The 17532-nt window shown below is 42.0% G+C and overlaps 1 protein-coding gene across 2 annotated transcripts in view; it reads right to left on the minus strand.

Annotated features, from left to right (window-relative positions):
* Nucleotides 1-1972: 1972 nt before the first annotated feature.
* Nucleotides 1973-17532, minus strand: part of PRKCI (protein kinase C iota) — a 55718-nt gene continuing 40158 nt past the window's right edge. For both annotated transcript variants that reach the window (XM_005299245.5, XM_042853758.2), the window contains 6 exons: nt 12214-12301; nt 10449-10574; nt 9537-9616; nt 7201-7290; nt 6772-6887; nt 1973-4904 (listed from right to left, as the gene is read on the minus strand). In XM_005299245.5, coding sequence (XP_005299302.1) covers nt 4817-4904; nt 6772-6887; nt 7201-7290; nt 9537-9616; nt 10449-10574; nt 12214-12301 — 588 coding nt within the window. In that variant the 3' untranslated portion in view covers nt 1973-4816. The remainder of the gene's footprint in view (nt 4905-6771; nt 6888-7200; nt 7291-9536; nt 9617-10448; nt 10575-12213; nt 12302-17532) is intronic.

A 17532-nucleotide genomic window follows, 5' to 3' on the forward strand; every position in this document is an offset into this window, starting at 1 on the left:
ACAAGGACAGGAGAAATTGATCAATTAGAAACATGGAGGGGTTTTTCGGTACTTGCATCAGTTCTCAGCACCAGTATGTGTCACGGCAAAATATAATTAATAGAATTTTGCAAGCAAATCTGTGGTTTCACCTATCCTTATAGCTGATGTCATTGCAACTCAAAATCACACCTAGAAAGAAATTCAAGAGCACTGGTTCTCAACTTTTTCCACAATAGGACCCCTGCAGAACCCCTCTTCCATTTAACAATGTGGGAAGGGCGTGGTGGTCATAAGACCCAGGTTGACAACCTCACGTTCTAGAGCAGGGGTCTCAAATGACCACAAGGGCCGCATGAGGACTAGTGCATTGGCCCGAGGGCCGCATCACTGACACCCACCCCTTGCTGCCCCCAGCACTGCCCCCACTCCACCCCTTCCATGAGGCCCCTTCCCTGCCCCCATTCCAACCCATTCCCTGAAGTCCTCACCCCAACTCTGCCCCCTCCCTGCCCCCAGGGGGTGCAGTAGGGGTGTGATGGGGGCTCAGGGCAGGGAATTGGGGTGCCGCAGGGGATTGGGGTGCAGGGTGTGGCAGGGGGCTCAGGGCAGGGAGTTGGGGTGCGGGAGGATGTAGGCTCCAACCTGGCGCCACTTACCTAGAGTGGCTCCGGGATGGCAGCACCACGCACCATGGCCAGGACAGGCTTCCTGCCTGCCTGCCCTGGCCCCTGTCCCTGCTCCGCTCCAGGAAGCGGCCGGAGTCCGGGGGCAGGGAGAGACAGGGACAGCTCCATATGCTGCTCTTGGTCCTTCAGGTACCTCCCCCAAAGCGCTCCCATTGGCCACGGTTCCCCGTTCCCAGCCAATGGGAGCTGTGGGGGGCAGTGTCTGGAAGCGAGAGCACAGAGCCCTCTACTCCCCCGCCCCCTTTCCAGGCTGCAGGGACATAGTTCCAGCCGCTTCAGGGAGCGGGGCGGGGCTTGCGGCGCCACAGGGTAGGCAGAGGGGGGCAGGGGGAGCTTGGCGGGCCGCACGAAAGAACCCCGCGGGCTGCAGGTTTGAGACCCCTGCTCTAGAGAAATCAACCATAGGATCACACAAGGAGGGCAAGTGTCTTTTGAGCCCTTCATTAAAACTCCAGGGGAATGCTCTAGCATCAAAGTTCAACTTCAAATATTGGAAAGTGACAGGTTCTGAGGGCAGGGGGGATATAGTCTAAGCCTATGTTTTGGCCTCACAGGTTAGGAGAAGCTGGTCAGACTTATCTTGAGAATGAGATGCTTTCCTGGGAGAAAGAACACTTTTTGCTTTTATGGTGTTTAGTGGAGGCAGTTAGGTGGTGTAGGAGGTGGCTGCAGCACTCACCTAGGAAGAAGTACAATCTTCCAAGGGCCTTAGTGCAACATAGTCCACATAGAAACCAGAAAAAGAGGTTTTCCTTGTAGCAGAATGGAACCTGTTTGCTGGGGGCCTTGGATGTACCCAAGCACACAATTGGGCTGGGCTGGGCTGAACTGAATAAAAAAAAAAAAAAACACACTATCCTTGCCCTATCCTCTTAATGTAATATTTTTGTAAACAGCACTAATCAATTGTTTGGTTACAGTTGCAACATGATCTCCATATGAGAGCTACAAAATTATCCCATTCTTTCGGATTTGAAATAGCACTGTAAACTGTCAAAATTTTATCCCCAAACCTGTCATATATGCCAGCAGTTCATTCACTGGCTAGCATCACTAAGTACTCCTAAGCCTTGCTCCTTCCTCTTGCACACAAACTTGATTCTTTTGTCGGATCACTATTTTAGGACTGCCCTGGGTGAAGGTTTATGGCTATATAATTCTGAAATGCAAGTCAGTGTGCTGTGGGACTGCTTGCAGAAGAGACTTGGATAAAACTATAGAGAGGTTCCAACTACAGCATACAATCCAGTTACATGAAAATATCCATCATCCCTCGAGTTATTCTAGTGTTAATACAATATTAATATGCTCCAATATAAATTTTTTATTTAAAAGACAAGTAAAAAAATGTGTGCACAAATACAGGAAATGATTACACAGTATAATGTTCAAAATAGCGTTCTAGGTGAAGAAGAAAAATACAGTAGCAACAGTATTCAACTAGAAGAGCACCCAGAGTCCAATTTGTATACAAAAATGAGGTTACTCCACATAAACACATCATGATTCTGATGTAGACAGTTTATCTTTACAAGATACAACCTACTGTACTTGACTGTCCATGCCTGATTTCCCTGCTAAATATGCTAAGACAGCCTCTACACATTTAACAACTTAAAAAAAATTAACAGTTAATGTCATGGCACTTAGAGTTTAGAAGAGAAAGTAAAAAATAGACTTACAGTGACAATTGTTTAAAATATATATCAATCACTTTTTTTTGTTAACTAAGTTGATACTAAAACAGAAGGCAGATCTTAAGGTTAAAATACATAAATAAAAAGATGTGTATCTTCTGTAACATTATCTATAAAAAATGTTTTTGCATCAAGCACAAAAACTTCAAAGTGAGAATTCCATTCATCTTTATGTATATGATGAAAATCTGAAAATACACTTCCCTATATAAAACCGTTTTTCACTGAATATCCTATGAATTTAAGTCACTGTACAGAGCCCAGTTCATTCCTCATTGATAGCAGCCTTTGAGTTTAATACCAACAAATTCCAGACTTCTATACAGATGACGGCTTTACAAGTCAAAGGCTAAATACTTCAAGATTATCCCAAATTTAACTTGTGTAGTGAAAAAAACCTTTAAGATTTAAATAGATTAAAGCCTAAAAAGCAGCTTCTGATTTTAAGGGCCCAACTTGAGACATCTTACAAGAGCATTATTTTCATGAGAGGGGTGGGCGGCGCAAACTCGGTATTTCCCAAAAGTTGAGGCACCCAAAACAGCTTGTCAGTTTTGAAAATGTAGCCTAATATATTTTTTCAAATATTAGTCCTACAATGTATCTTGTAAACAAAAGTGGCCTAGGTACTGTACTATGGGCATGTACCAAGTAGTGTCAATCTCTTTTATTAAAGCTACTAAGTCAGTGTCCGAAACAGTTTAAGTATACAAATGAAGATAATTCACACCACCAAAACTGAAATTATAGTGTCAATGCACTATAGCGTTCAAGGGAAAAAACAGCAGCAGAGGGGAGGCTCATTAACCTTAGGTAACTCTTGCTAAAGGCTTGTTTACATGGTTCTTGCAATGACATCAATGCAAACTAGGTACCTTTTAGAGCAGGCCAGCAAGGTGTACACAGTGCAGAATATTAGTGCACTCTACAAATCACACCCCCTAATGTGCTTTGCCAGCACAGTGTAGACAAGCCCTAAGGTATGTTGCGTTTTCAGAATAGTGTTCTATTAAGTCTGCTTTTACTAATACTTAGCAGTTTAGCTTTAGCCATTTATATAGATTTGACTCAATGTCTCTTAACATCCCTTTTCCTTTAAAACCAAGCATAAAATATATTTGGCATCTCTTCAGCCAGTATATCCCTCAGATTCAAAAAAATAATTTGAATATTTAGCTATCCATATGGACATTTATAAGAATCTCACTTCCAATCAAGTCACTTCTTGTTTAAGTTACTTTCATTTATTCCAATTTTTCCTGCCAGTTAGCTCGAGTCCATTGTGGACACCTAAGATTTGGAAGAGATTATTCATAAATTGAAAAACACCAAAAAAAGTTCAGGAGTCACTGTGGCTAGTCCTTCCACTTTTCAGATACTGGGTTACATGAATAAAAAACATGCACTCTTTTTTCCACTGGGAAGATGGAACGCTTTTCCAACAGCATGGCAATAAGATTCTATTAATTTTACTGTCTTCTCCTTAGCTAGGCTGTAGCTGTAAGATAACCATTTCAGATCTACCAAAACTTAAGGAATAAATAGCATGAGGTCCTACATTCTTGAATATTAGCTGCCCATTTCTGTTAAAAAGAATTCTCTATGCAGATTTTTTCCTTAAAAAAAAAAAAAAGTATGAAGTGAGTTCCACTCATTTAAACTGATACTTTACATCACTTACAGCCCTTGCTGAAAGGGACAGGCTTGGAAAGGCACTCACTTTTCACATGCCAAAGTGTGTGCGTTACCTCTGGTTATCAATCAGAAGTAGCTCAGGAGTGGAATCTATTCATTCAATTACAGGAGCATTATCTTCTCTTGGAACAGAATCAATGTTCCATAGTCCAAGAAAGCAGCCACTCTCCTTCGCTCTACCCATTTTAAAGAACTGCTGTCCTACTGTCCTTTGAGTGTATGGGGAAACACTACAGGTTCAACTGTAAACGTGGAAAGATCAGTGTACATAGCAAAGTTGGAGGAGAGAGGCTTTAGAAATTACCAGAACTGAAGTCTTGTCAGTCTTGCTGTTAAAATGCAAGTATTAATGGCTTTTAATGCTGTTTCATTATGTGCCCTAATGCAACACATGCTCTTAAAGCAGTAAGAAGATTTTTCTTTAAGCAGACAACTACATTACTTACAGCAGTTTAAACAGAAAAATCCACTAGCTAAGAGTTAGCAACAATGGCTACTTCTATATTAAAATTAGACTTTGGCAAGATTGCTGGTAGATTAACATTTCAAATTTTTTTTTTTTTTTTGCAACCTAACACAAAAAGTTCGGCATGATAGCAAGTTGTAACAACCAAGATTAAAAATCTCTGACTCCACAGCTGGTGGCAAGGATAAAATGTTTTTCATTTGATACAAGTGCAACGAAATGGCAAGTTGTTTATCCATGCAGAAAACAAGTGATAGATGCAATATATGGCACAGTCCAGAAACGAAAGATCAGACACATTCCTCAGCTGACATCAAAAGAGGATTAATATATTCAAAGCCTTCAAATTCAGATTGGTCAATCTTCTTCACAATATCACTGTTAAAATAAAAACTAGTTAGTATCTTGAGTTAACAGAAAATTGCTACTTGCAATATTACTCGACTAAGAGTATCAAAGTTGTATAAAAAGGATTAGGAAACTAAAGCATAAAGAATTGGTCTTAAACTTTAGAACCCTAAGGAGGACATTCTTTCATAGTCCTCTGAGGAACTGGAGTCAAGAAGTTGCAGGGAAGCGAGCAACAAACAAATGCATAAGAGAACAGGCAACAGCCCTGTTCTGGTCTTCATCCAGGTAACAAAGTAGGCCCAGACAGTCAATCTCAGTGCAGCAAACTGTCTCACACTAACTTATTTCTTTGCCAGCCTCTAAACACAAAGTTACTTCTGGCTTCAAACCATGTTCTGCCCTCCCAGTGGCTGCTGCGGTCCCTGCTCTTTATCAAAGAGAGGTAGGGGCTGGACACGGCATACAGAGGTGGTGTTCCAAACTTGAAGGAAAAAAGGTATGAGGCTGGCTCCATTTAGGAGAGCTGACTTGGCTTCTCCTGCCCTTAGGTCCTTCTGGCACAGCGCTCTCTACCTAGGTCTGCTAGGTTAAACCCTTCTAGAATGGATGGGGTCTTAAAAAAATTAAGAAATTAGTTACTACTCCTCTCAGTGTATCTTCACTTAACTATCTCAAGCAAGATACTTATTTACAATAAGCGTGAGGGGAGAGTCAGGCTGTCAGTCTTTAAGACGTCCTCAATATTTGAACAATAATCATTATGGAACATTTGTATCGGCTGATAGTGCTTACAAGTTACTCATGTATAATGTTCCAAAGTTATTTCATTAAATACTATAGAAAGCCCTCAAGCTCCTAAAATAAAGAGAGCAGTCTGTTTTAGGCTAATTACTAAGGGAGACAGGAAAGGCAAATCTTACTTGTGACTGAATTTTCTCCCTCAGGCCCTACTGGGACAGCAGGGAAGTCTAAGTTACACTGTGAGCTTTATCTGAGTTAACCAGCATCTGAATGGGACTTTTCAATCCTGTTAAGGTAACTACATCTAAGATGACTGGGGGGTGGGGGGGAGGGATGAGAGAGACGGACAAAAGAACCCCCAAAACCCACCCTTTTTTCTTGTCAAATACCAAGAGTGTTTGAGAGACAAATTCTTAGACTGTAGTGTCCCAAGAAATCAAATGATGAAATTTAAACAACCCCAAAAATCTTGGTTTTAAAGATGGACCAGACTGCAAAATATGGCTTGTGTTCATAAGCACCAACTCAGTGGGTTCTGAGCTCCCACTGGCAGCCCCCCTATCAGCTCCCTCCCTGCCCCCCTCAGTGTTTGCTGCCCACCAGCAGGCCCTGCTGATCAGTACCTCCCCCTCCCTCCCCACCATGATCAGCTGTTTCGTGGCATGAAGGAGGTTTTGGGAGGGAGGGGAAGGAGCGAGGGAGCAACCTGCTGGGGGAGAGGAAGGGGGCAGTGCCTTGGAGGAAGGGGTGGAATGGGGGTGGGGTCTGGGGCAGAGTCAGAGGTCGAGCACACCCCAGCACACTGGAAAATCAGCACCTGTGCTTGTGTTAGCAAAATGGCTCTTTGAAGAGGATACCCTCAAGACTCCACCTCCAAAAGAGCACTCATTGACTGTCTCCATAAACATTTTAAACACTTTGAGAGCATCTTTTCCACTCCCAAAGTTTTTGTAATGATGCCTTGGTGTAAAATTTGGTTCACTTTTTCCAAGTCTAGAGAGAACCACAGTGAATGGTAGTTCCCACACCCCAGCAGCAGACTGCAATAAAAACCCTGTAGGTACATCTTTTATGAAGCCAATCAAACTGATCTTGCACCTTTATAATTTACTAACTTTTTAAAGAAAGGTTTTCTTAAGTATGAGTTACTTACTCATCATCTGGAGTGAGCTGGACAGGTTCATTAGTGAACTGGGAATCAAAGTTATCCAGACCAAATTCACCTGATATATTTGGTTTAAATGGAGGAACCACCTGTTTTTGTTCCATCTAGAAATAAATTAAAGTAAGTATGAGTAACAGCCTATCAGAGATTATATTTATGTTTTAAAAAAGAACTGAGTTCTGAAAAGATTACTTAAATTTCTTGTTTGTATTTTACAAATATTCCAGCAAATTAAATTTCTGTGGTTACTGTGTGTAAAAGGGCTAATGGAATCTACATCCTCTTCACAGTATAGTTTAAAAACAGTTACAAAAATTATGAAGTTATCAAATTTGGCATCCCTTTTAACTTTCCGTTAAGACAAGCTATCAGGGTTATACTGCATATAACAGAAAAAACCCAGCAGTGTTTACATACCAGATCCCAATCAACATTGCGGAAGAATGGATGTCCCTGAATATCTGCAAATCCTGTTTGAGGATGGCAGCCTAAACGTTCCTTTGGATCCTATGGAAGAACAAAAATGTTTCGAAGTGAAAAATCATTTGGAGAATGTGTGATCTCTAGCACACAATGATAAAGTTACTCATTATAGATGTCATAAGACACACTAATGTCAAAGCTGTGATGTGTATTAGGCTAATGCACTGGCCAAAGTAGCCCTAGTCTCAAATTTAAATTGCAAGTGTTTTACTCCGCCTTCAGAAATAAGAAAAATCGCCTAATATACGCTGTAATTCAGTTACAACCTTCTGTATTTGGTTATATGCCGCCTCTCCCCTGCCCCCCCCCCCATTTTTTTTTTAGTTAAGATGTGCAAACATCAAAATATATTGCATGCTTGGGACCCAGGTCACAGATAAAGTTAACTGATGGAAGATTATATTGCTGGTTTCACTGTGAGTCTCCTACAGACTTCCTCGGCTCAGAGACAACCATGCTCCAGCAAGCGTAATAGGACAGGAGGAGGGAAAGAGATGAACAATGGAACTTCAAAGGATAATAGCATCCCCTGAAAAATGCTTCATTACTTAAGCCAAGTAGTTCTTAGTTGGGTACTGTTAAGGATGGCTACTTCCAATGTAATACCACTGAAATTTTAATCATTTAAACAAAAAGATTTAAAAAAATAAAAAGTCCAAAAGTCAGCATCAAGGTGTGTTTTTCTTCTAGGTTTCCACAGCTATTTTTGTTTAACAAAAACCTCCATAGCTCAGATGAGTTGGTAATGCTCCAAATTTAAATGAAGCAATCCTAACAAGCCTAGTTTGTGAACAAATCTGTGGGTTAGTTGTAGATGAGCTGCAGCAATGCTATAGCACAGTGGTCTCCAACCTTTTTACGCCCAAGATCACTTTTTGAATCTAAGGGCAACCTAGGATCTACCCCGCCCCTTCCCCAAAGCCCTGCCCCACTCACTCCATCTACCCTCTCTGCCACTCGCTCTCCCTACCCTCACTCACTTTCACCGGGCTGGGGCAGGGGTTTGGGAGGGGGCTCTGGGCTGAGCCTCAGGCAGGTGGTTGGGGTGCAGGAGAGAGCTCCGGGCTGGGGCAGAGTGTTCGGGTGCAGGGGGTAGGCTCTGGGGGGTCAGGGGTGGGGCTTGGGGTGCTGGCTCTGGGAGGGGGCTCAGGGCTGGGGTGCAGGAGGGAGCTTGGGGTGCTGGCTCTGAGAGGGAGCTCAGGGATGGAGGTTTGGGTGTGGCCTCCCGCCGGGCAGCACTTACCTCCAGTGGGTCCCGGTCAGTGGCGGGTGCAGCAAGGCTAAGGTAGGCTCCCTACCTACCCCGGCCCCACGCCGCTCTCGGAAGGGGCCAACGCGCCCCTGTGGCGCCGCATGCTGCCCCTCTCTGCAAGCACCGCCCCTGCAGCTCTCCTGGCCAATGGGAGCTGTGGGGGCAGTGGTTGCAGGCAAGAGCAGCGTGCAGAGGGAGACCTCTGCCCCCGGGACAATGGGGCTGCGCTGGCTGCTTCCGGGAGCAGCATGGGGCCGGGGTAAGCAGGGAGTCTGCTCTAGCGGCAGGCACACTGCACCACCGGAGATCGCGATCGACTGGGAGATCCTCTAGGATCGACCAGTTGGTGACCGCTGCTATAGCATCTACCCAGTTCCTGTCATTTTTTCAAGCAATTTATTTTTAAATACCAAAGACACTAAATGAGATAGACTTTGTTGTCACATTTGAAAGTGAAGTTTGTCAAGCCCAGAAACATGCATTCAAGTCCTTCACTAACATGGGGTGAGGCATTTTGTTCTGAAATAAGTCTTAAGTGATCTCTCAGATCTCTCCCTTCTGAAATATTCTGGCAATTCTGTGGAATTTTGCATGGAAACACACATCAAGTCCACCTACTTCCAACTATTCAGAATAATTATGATCTAGCAGACCATACAGTACCAGAGAATTTCAGAAGTGATGTTTCAAAAATTATGGTAAAAATCTGTTTCCCCAATGCCTAGTCAATATGGCCATTCTGTGCATTCTAGGCCTTTTATTTTGTGGCTTACCCATTAGGTCTGAATATCTGCAAAGTTTCAGGTTTTAAAAACAGTTAAACAGTAAAAAAAGCCAAACATATGTCAGTTCCATCTATTAAGAATTCTGTTTTAGAAAAGCCCTTCCCAGGCTCAGACCTTGTCTGCTGAACTTCAGCTTAGGGGCAATTTTAATTTCAGTTCCACCCTTGTAAGTGTAAGTTGACAATCAGAGCTCTTGAAAAACCTCAGTCCAAATATAGGGCTTTAGCTCTTACCTTGTTAAGAAAACTTTTTAGAACACTTGCTGCTTTAACAGAAAGGGATCGTGGAATACGGATTTGTTTTTCCAAAATGACTAGAAGAATAGAGAATTTAAGACATCAGCACGTTGTATGGTTAAAGTTTCTTCTCTTTGTAAAACATTTTGTAGAGAAAACAACACACTAAATAAAGTGGATGCCGCTTAATAGCAACCCTAATATAAACAACTTTCTGTTAACAGCAACATTTTGCCAGGAACCAATGAACCAATCCCATCCCATTAATTAATGTTAATGGGATTTCATACTGGCAATGGCATGCCACGTACTGAACTTCGTTTTTTTTTTTTTTTTTTTTGGGGGGGGGGGGGGGGAGAAAGGCCATAACCACAGGCAGGTTTGTGGGGCTGCAGCCAGGAAGGAAGCACTGGAAGGTGCCTTTCCTGGCAGCAACCCCAAAAAATCTGCCTGCAGCTGGTGCTGCCATGTACCAGTGCTTTCTTTCCTGGCTGCAGTCCTGCAAACCTGCCTGTGCCCAGGGATTGCACAGGAGATAAGGGGCAGAGACGCCCGCATCCACAACCCTGCTAGAGACCCAGTGCTGTGGACTGGGAGAGGTGGCTGTGGGCAGGACAGCAGTGGAGATGGGTACTGTGCAGAACAGTGGCCCTCTAGCACCCCCACTGCTGCCCTAGCCACAGCCTTCCCTCCATGGGGAAAGCCCTAGCATCTGAGCTGCACCCATCCTCCCCACAGATAGATTTGCAGGGCTGCAGCCAGGGAAGGCACGTTCCAGTGCTTTCAGCTGCAGCCCTGCAAACCTAACTTCTTTTTGGCAACTGTCAGATAATGGTAACTTTCTGCTGTCAGCTAAAGGATTGCCAATAAGCAGAATCTATTGTACGTTAAAACTTCACCACTCCTCACCTTGAAAGAGATAATCTTCTGTGTTTTGATCGGGGTTATCGGAGCTTCCAACAATATCAAATGGGGATCTGCCAGCCATCATTTCAAACATAAGTACACCTAATGCCCACCAGTCAACACTGAAGCCTAGAATTTAAAATAAAAAATAAAAAATAAAAATCAGAATATAAATTATTTTATCAGGGAGGACTTATTAAAATAAGTATCAGTGCTAACTATATGAAGAACAAGGTATATTTTACTAATGAATAATCAGACGTCTTGACTGTCAGAAAGGCATGCAATAGTCAAGTTATGACCTAAAGACTACTGTACATTTAAGGTGGGTGTGACAATGGCAACAGGAGTCCTCTTGTTCATTATGTGCAGGATGGAAGGCAGTACTCAGAAAGGAGAAGGAGCAGACTTAAAAGGTTGGTGCTGAAACCTTAAAGATTAGGTTCTCAAGTTTAAATAGTAATTTTAGTATTTAAGGGGGAATAAAAAAAAGACACTCAATCTCAGCTGTGTATTGACAGCATTTTTTGGTGGAAGGCTACATAGTTATTAGTGTCAAACACTGCAATAAATAAAAATAATTATTTATGCAGGTGACATCACATGTTCTATTGTTCACTGCTGAAGACAGGTATCAATTAACAGTTCTAGTATCTTGATTCTCCTCAAGGCTGGGACTGCTATAAAGACAGCCTTCTGCCAGATTCTCCCCAGGCTAAGCAAAGAGGAAGGGCCTTGTGTCACAGAAAATTAAGCACACCTAATTAGTTCTGAAGACAATACTAAGCCATCTCCCTGCTCTGGAAGGAAGGCGACTGTGATAGGTCACAGGGTGAGCCTCAGGCTTTTGCCAGAAATATAAGACCCAAGTAATGCAATGTTCCAGAACTGTCTGCAACTAGCAAAATACCCTTTTGCATTTGTATAACTAAAAGTGGCCAAGTTAATACTGAAAAAAAGTGTTACACCTACAACAGAACTTCTACATACTGTGTTTGTATAAATTTTAATAGCTATTACAGGTCACTAGATACATTTTTGTTATGTTTATATGGATAAAGCATTTTAAAATGCTTTAGTATCTGAGACCCAATACTTAGATTTATAAGATAGCGAGCTACAGTGAAAAAGGGAACAAATGATCAAGTCCTAGCTAACAGATGCTTTACCACAGACATAGGAGAGAAGCAAATTTATCTCGGACCAGAAAAGAACGATTCTTTACTTTAGAAGAAAGATGAATAAGATGAGATGTGATGAAAATACATAATGAATAGTATAGAAAAGGTAGATTAGGAGTTTGTTCCTTGTCTCATGACACAACAAGAGAATATTCTATGAAATTAAAGGGTGGCAAATTCAAAACTGAATTCTCCCCTTCCCCCCACAAAATGCATAACTAAACTATGGAACTCTGTCACAAAACATCATTGAGGCCAAGAAGTTAACAAGATTGAAAAGGGACTGACTGGACATTTATATGGATAACAATCCAGAGTTACAATAGCTAAGGTTAATAAACTGTGGAAAATATTAAAACCACTACCTAACAGGGGGGAACGGACTATCCCATATCTGCGTAAAATGAGGTATCTTGCCCCATCCTGTGAAACATCTAGGGCCGACCACTGCTGGAGACAGAATACTGGACTAGCTGGACCATGGGTCTGATCTAGTATGGTGATTCTTGTTTTCGTCCACAAATCATTTTACAAGGAAGTTAACAGAAATGCATTACAGCTCAAGTATTTTATGATGATTAAATTACCATAATCTTCTCCTCGCAAAATCTCAGGAGCAATATAGTTGGGAGTTCCACAGAAAGTACTGGTTGTGTCTCCAGGCCTTAATCCTTCCTGAAAAAGGAAACAGAGGGGAAAAGTTTTACATCATTTGCTAAAAATGCCTTCTACTTGCTGTCACATTATAAAACTATACTTTGTGAAGTGACCCATACCAAAATAAATTACTAGATTTATGCATGTAATCTGCATGCAAAGCACTATATTACTTCTACAAAAATAGATCTGTATGCAGAGTGTCTTCATTGCACCTGTCTACATTCACTGTTTTCTAATAATGGTCAAAGAATGAAATTGTATATTCCCTTTATAGCACACTAGATGTTTAAGTTACAAAAAAACACTATGTTAAATGCATGTTCATTAAAAAACCAAATCATGTTTTAGGCAACAATACCTTAATTACCAATCAGAAATCTGTGTTTAGGTATAATGGATAGCAATGCTTTCCCATGGCATGCAAGGCACAACATCGATCTAAAACAATTTAAAGCAATTGCAGTGTCAGTGGAAATCTGGCTTCATCTAATCTAAAGCTAAAAACCACAAAATGATAGTCAAAACACAATTCAGAGAAGCTTCTGTTCCTATTACCAGTCAGCATGACTGATCCAAACAATGAAGGTCAGAAGTTAAACCCAGGACAGGCAGAAGATGTTGAAGTACGGCTGAGGGAAAGTAATGAGTTTGTTTTTTCCTTCTAGCATTTAAAACAGACCCCAGATTCCTATCCCAAACCTTTGTTTGCAGAAGTGGTATATCACAATTGGTTGCATCAAAATGGTGGGAAATTGTAGAAGTGACATTCCTGACCAGGCCACCACTGAATTCAGAATTTTGAGGATTTTAAAAAAAGACCTGCACTGTTCTCCAGCCAGTTCAGCATCAGAGTGTGCTTTTAGCACATTTGTATTGGTTTGGGTGAAACTAACAGCCTACTGCTTGAACAAGTAAATAGAAAAGTACTGGTATGCAAGAACTGATACAAAAGAGTGGCAGATTTAACTAATTAGTAGACTGGGAATTATCTTTTGTTTTAGAAAGTGCATGCATTTTTACCTTTGATGAATAAATAAATGTATGGCGTTAAGTCATAGTATGTGTTGTGTTTCACTTCATAAAGCCTTTTATTTTCCCAACCGAGGAAAAAACAAAGGAAAAAAGTAGCGTTTTTTCAGGATTTTGAAGGCAACAGCCCTGATTGCCATGTCCAGATTTCCGTCCAATGGACTGGAGAACAATCCTCAGGTCAGTCATATATGGACAGGGTATTTTTTGCTGCCATGGCTATTTGGGCATCCAATAGCCTTAAGGAGAGACCCTGAAAGGCTGAAACTTGCTTAATCTGAAGGCAAATACGCTCACTGGACTATGCGCTAGAGAAGGCAAGGAGAGGGAAGGCAGCCCTGCACAGCTGTTTGTCACCACCAATAACTTCTCCAAAGGACCAAAATTCTAAGAAAGTTGAATATTTTATCATTTGCATTCCTAAAAATTTCAATGTGCTCCACCTGCAGTGAGGGTGGGGCAATCCTATGCTAACAATAGTGGAATTAAAGCCCTAAATGTCAGTCATTTACACCTTTGCTGCAATTAGAGTTGGTTCAATAACTTACTTAATACACCTTTGCACTTTGAGCCTTGCAGCTCAAATCCTCACAAAACTCCTGAGAAGCAGTCAAGCATTATCCCTATTTCTAGAAAAGTACACCAACGCTAAGTAACTTTTAAAAGATCACTCCAAATATGGGGTACAGTAAGCAACTGGACATATGCTAAATCTCTGATATTTCCAAGAGGCCTAACACTTAATAGTCCACAGAAGTCTCAGACATAAAAATTAATCCTTTAAACAGTTTTAATGGAAATTCACTTCCAGTTTCAGACACTATTTTCTCCATATTATAAACATTCACTTTCTGAACTACATTATGTGGGCCAAACACTTGATATTTTTCAAAACTAAGTTTAAACTTGAAATTGTAGCTGAGGTTGAGGACCAGTGTGATGGGGTGCACTTGCCCCGCACTGGTACTGCGAGGGTAACTCTACTCTCTGGGCTGAGGAGACCACGCCCCCTCGGCCCTGCTGGGCATGCTCCGTCTGGAGATTAGGTATAAAAGGGAGCAACTCGGCTCATTCTGGGCTGACTGCCAAAGAGGGAGGATGCACAATGCGAGCTCCAGCACTGTAGAAGCCCCAGACAGCGGAAGCCAGAGACACAGACTCAGGATGCCCAAGGAATGACAGAGCTGCTGGGAGCCACACAGACTGAGGAGCCCAGAGTCCCCGGGACTGCTGCACCAGGGACAGGGTAGGAAGTAGCTCAGAGGGACTAGTTATTGTGCCGAGTGGGGTCAGTGTGTTTCTGGTGGATTCCCCACTGATTCAGTGGCAGACATACTTGCCACTAATAGGGCACTGAGCTGCAAGCCAGTGGAGCGGGAGATGGCCCGGGTCCCCCTACCCGGCTGCCACTCATCCCGGAGTGGTGGTCCACTTTCCTGACCGACCACTAGGCCACACAGACCTACTGAAGTGGGCAGTTATACTGACTCTGGCCATCAGGCCACGCTGCCCTGAGAGGGGGCAGCTCCACTGACTCTAGCCGCCAGGCCACACAGCCCTCCTGAACCAGGAGTCCATACTGACTCTAACCACTAGCCTATACAGCCCTACTGAAGTGGGCAGTTAGATTGACTCCAGCCATCAGTCCGCACAACCTTGAGAGAGAGCGGCCATATTGACTTTTACCACTAGGCCACGCTACCCCAAGACAAGGAGTGGTTGTAAAGATGTGGCTGTGGGAAAGTAATTACCCTCACCCTGCCCCAAGAGGATACGGGGTGCACTTGCCCTGTGACAATCAGGCACAGAAATAAAAAACCCTTTTAAATGAAGCTGCTTTTCATGCTTACCTTGCTCTGTTGTGGCTTTGTTTTGAGATGTATATTATGCAAGATTTACCATTGAAATATCTTAGTGATAGGCAATTTATTTAATAGTGATGTGATATTTTAAATAGGTCCCACAGAGTGAGCTTCTTTACTTTGTGTAAGCCATTTGCCCCTTTACAATCTGCCCCATCGTATGTTGTTCTTTACAAATGGCTGAATTCGCCACACTTTTACTATGTAAACAAGATAAAGTGTTGAGTTGGCTCATTTTTCTACAGGTGCTGAAAATCAAGTTAGTCTTCATAGTTGTCCAAGTGTTATATAATACTGCATTGTAATCCATTAGGCTTCCTGAAGACTCACCACAGTTCAGGAACGAATGTCTGGATTTAAACAAAGATTCACCTGAGTGCCTGCAACCCACACATAAGCTGCTCTTTCTATTTCAAGTTATTAATCAGGTTAAGATTTCACAAAAACTCAAGTAGTGGTCCTTTACTCTCTTGAGGTTACTAAATTTAATGATCTATAGGGATGCTCTCTGAAATACACATATTAATAAGTTTGAATATAGTGAGAACAGGTATATTTGTGATGAACTCTGGCGAATTTCTAACAGACCTTAAAAAGCAACCTAAGGAACACTAAAAGCCTAAACAAGACAGGAACAAGAAACAGCACTGGAACAGGAATTCACAACTACACTTCTTAAACAGGAGGAGGATTTTAGCGTAAGGGAGTGAAACATTTCAGCCAGGCATTTAATGCCCAATAGATGGTGATTCTGAAAAGATTCTGAAGAGCGAACAGCTGAGTAGCAGTGCTAGTCAAATTTCAATCATTTGTTGGAAGCAGTTACCTTTCATACCACTGAAACAAAAGCTTAATGAAAAAAATTAAGCAGCTTCAATTGTCAAAAAGATGAAGGAAAGGCTCTCATGACTTTTAGGAAAGCTTGTCTTACGTATATCTAGATTTGGTGGAAGATTCTATATACCTTAAATTGACCCACCACAATAAGAGACATTCCCCATAAACAATGACTTGGCAGCAAAAAACACTTTTATAAACAGCCATGGATTTGGAAGACAAATGCCAATCTTAAAAGCTTTTAATACTATTTTTTAAGACAATGTAGTTTTTACTCCTCCCTGAAAACACACACACAGAGCCCAGTTTAAGTGGCACATATGCAGAACTCCACTCGTGGCCTTTAATACGATAGTTGAAACTTGAATGCTCTACCCTGTAAAACTGAAGCACCTGAAAAGCACAAGTAAAACTTTCTGAGATGAGGATCCACTTTAGGGGAATTGGCCCATTATGGTGGTCAATGAGGAAATTCTAATTGCCAGTCATTTTAATTGAATGAACAAATTCATGCAAGCAGACACAGGCTTTCGATCCTAAACATGGTATAAGAACATCATTTAAATCAGAAGTAAACTAGACCATTTTGAAAGCTGAATTCCACACTTGTAGTAAGTTGTGATTGTATTTCCCTGCCAAGCACCTGCTATGCAACTTATTTTTCCTCCAATGCCTAACAATCAGCTTACAACTGAAAAGTGCACAACATGGGAAAGACAAGTTCATGTTTCAGGATTACATCCACAGCATGAAAGTGGACAATGCTATTTTGGAAAGGGGAAAAGCAAAGCAGTCTTTAAGAAACATGCTGATATTCCTTACATGACCTATTTTCCAGTTATTTTTAGGGTGAGACCTCTCTCCCCTCCAGTGTCTGAAAGAATTGTTATCCTCATTCTGTAGCCCAAGCATACTTATCTGTCTGCTTTGCCTGCAAAGTAGTGCCTTAATTTTTTTCCTGGAATTATCTTCAGTCTGGTCTGAATATTTAACTCCTCTGGAAAATGTGGGGAAAAACTACGCAAGGCAGTTAGCTCTCTTGTGGTGTGGAAGCAATGACCAGCAGCCTAGTGATGATCATTTTAGAAAGGGCCTTGCTCCTAACCTGCCTCCAAGACAGATATCAAAAGGCTGTCCCTTCTGTTTGGGCTGAGGCATGCTGGGATATGGGAGAGGCGGCCAAGGCCCTTTATAGCACTGGACTTCTTTCCCATTCTCAGAAGACCGAGTGGACACATCTCCTGGCTAAGAGACACAGGAAGTGTTACTCCCATCTACATGTACACTGAATTCATGTATTAGGGTTCATCTGTTTAAAATAACAGAAGGCTGAAACATTCATGGGCAGAGGGTTGGGGTAATTCCCTCATTTAATGTTTTTCCATTTTCAGTTTATTATTTTATCCTGCTACATTCTGTGATAAACTTTAGATCCTAATATACAATGGGTTGTAGAACCAGAAGGCAGGAGGTGTGTTTTTACACATCTGAGTAGTTCAGCATTTCTTGTTCTTCCTT

Source organism: Chrysemys picta, chromosome 9 (assembly GCF_011386835.1).
Source record: "Chrysemys picta bellii isolate R12L10 chromosome 9, ASM1138683v2, whole genome shotgun sequence".
NCBI classification, from domain to species: domain Eukaryota; kingdom Metazoa; phylum Chordata; order Testudines; family Emydidae; genus Chrysemys; species Chrysemys picta.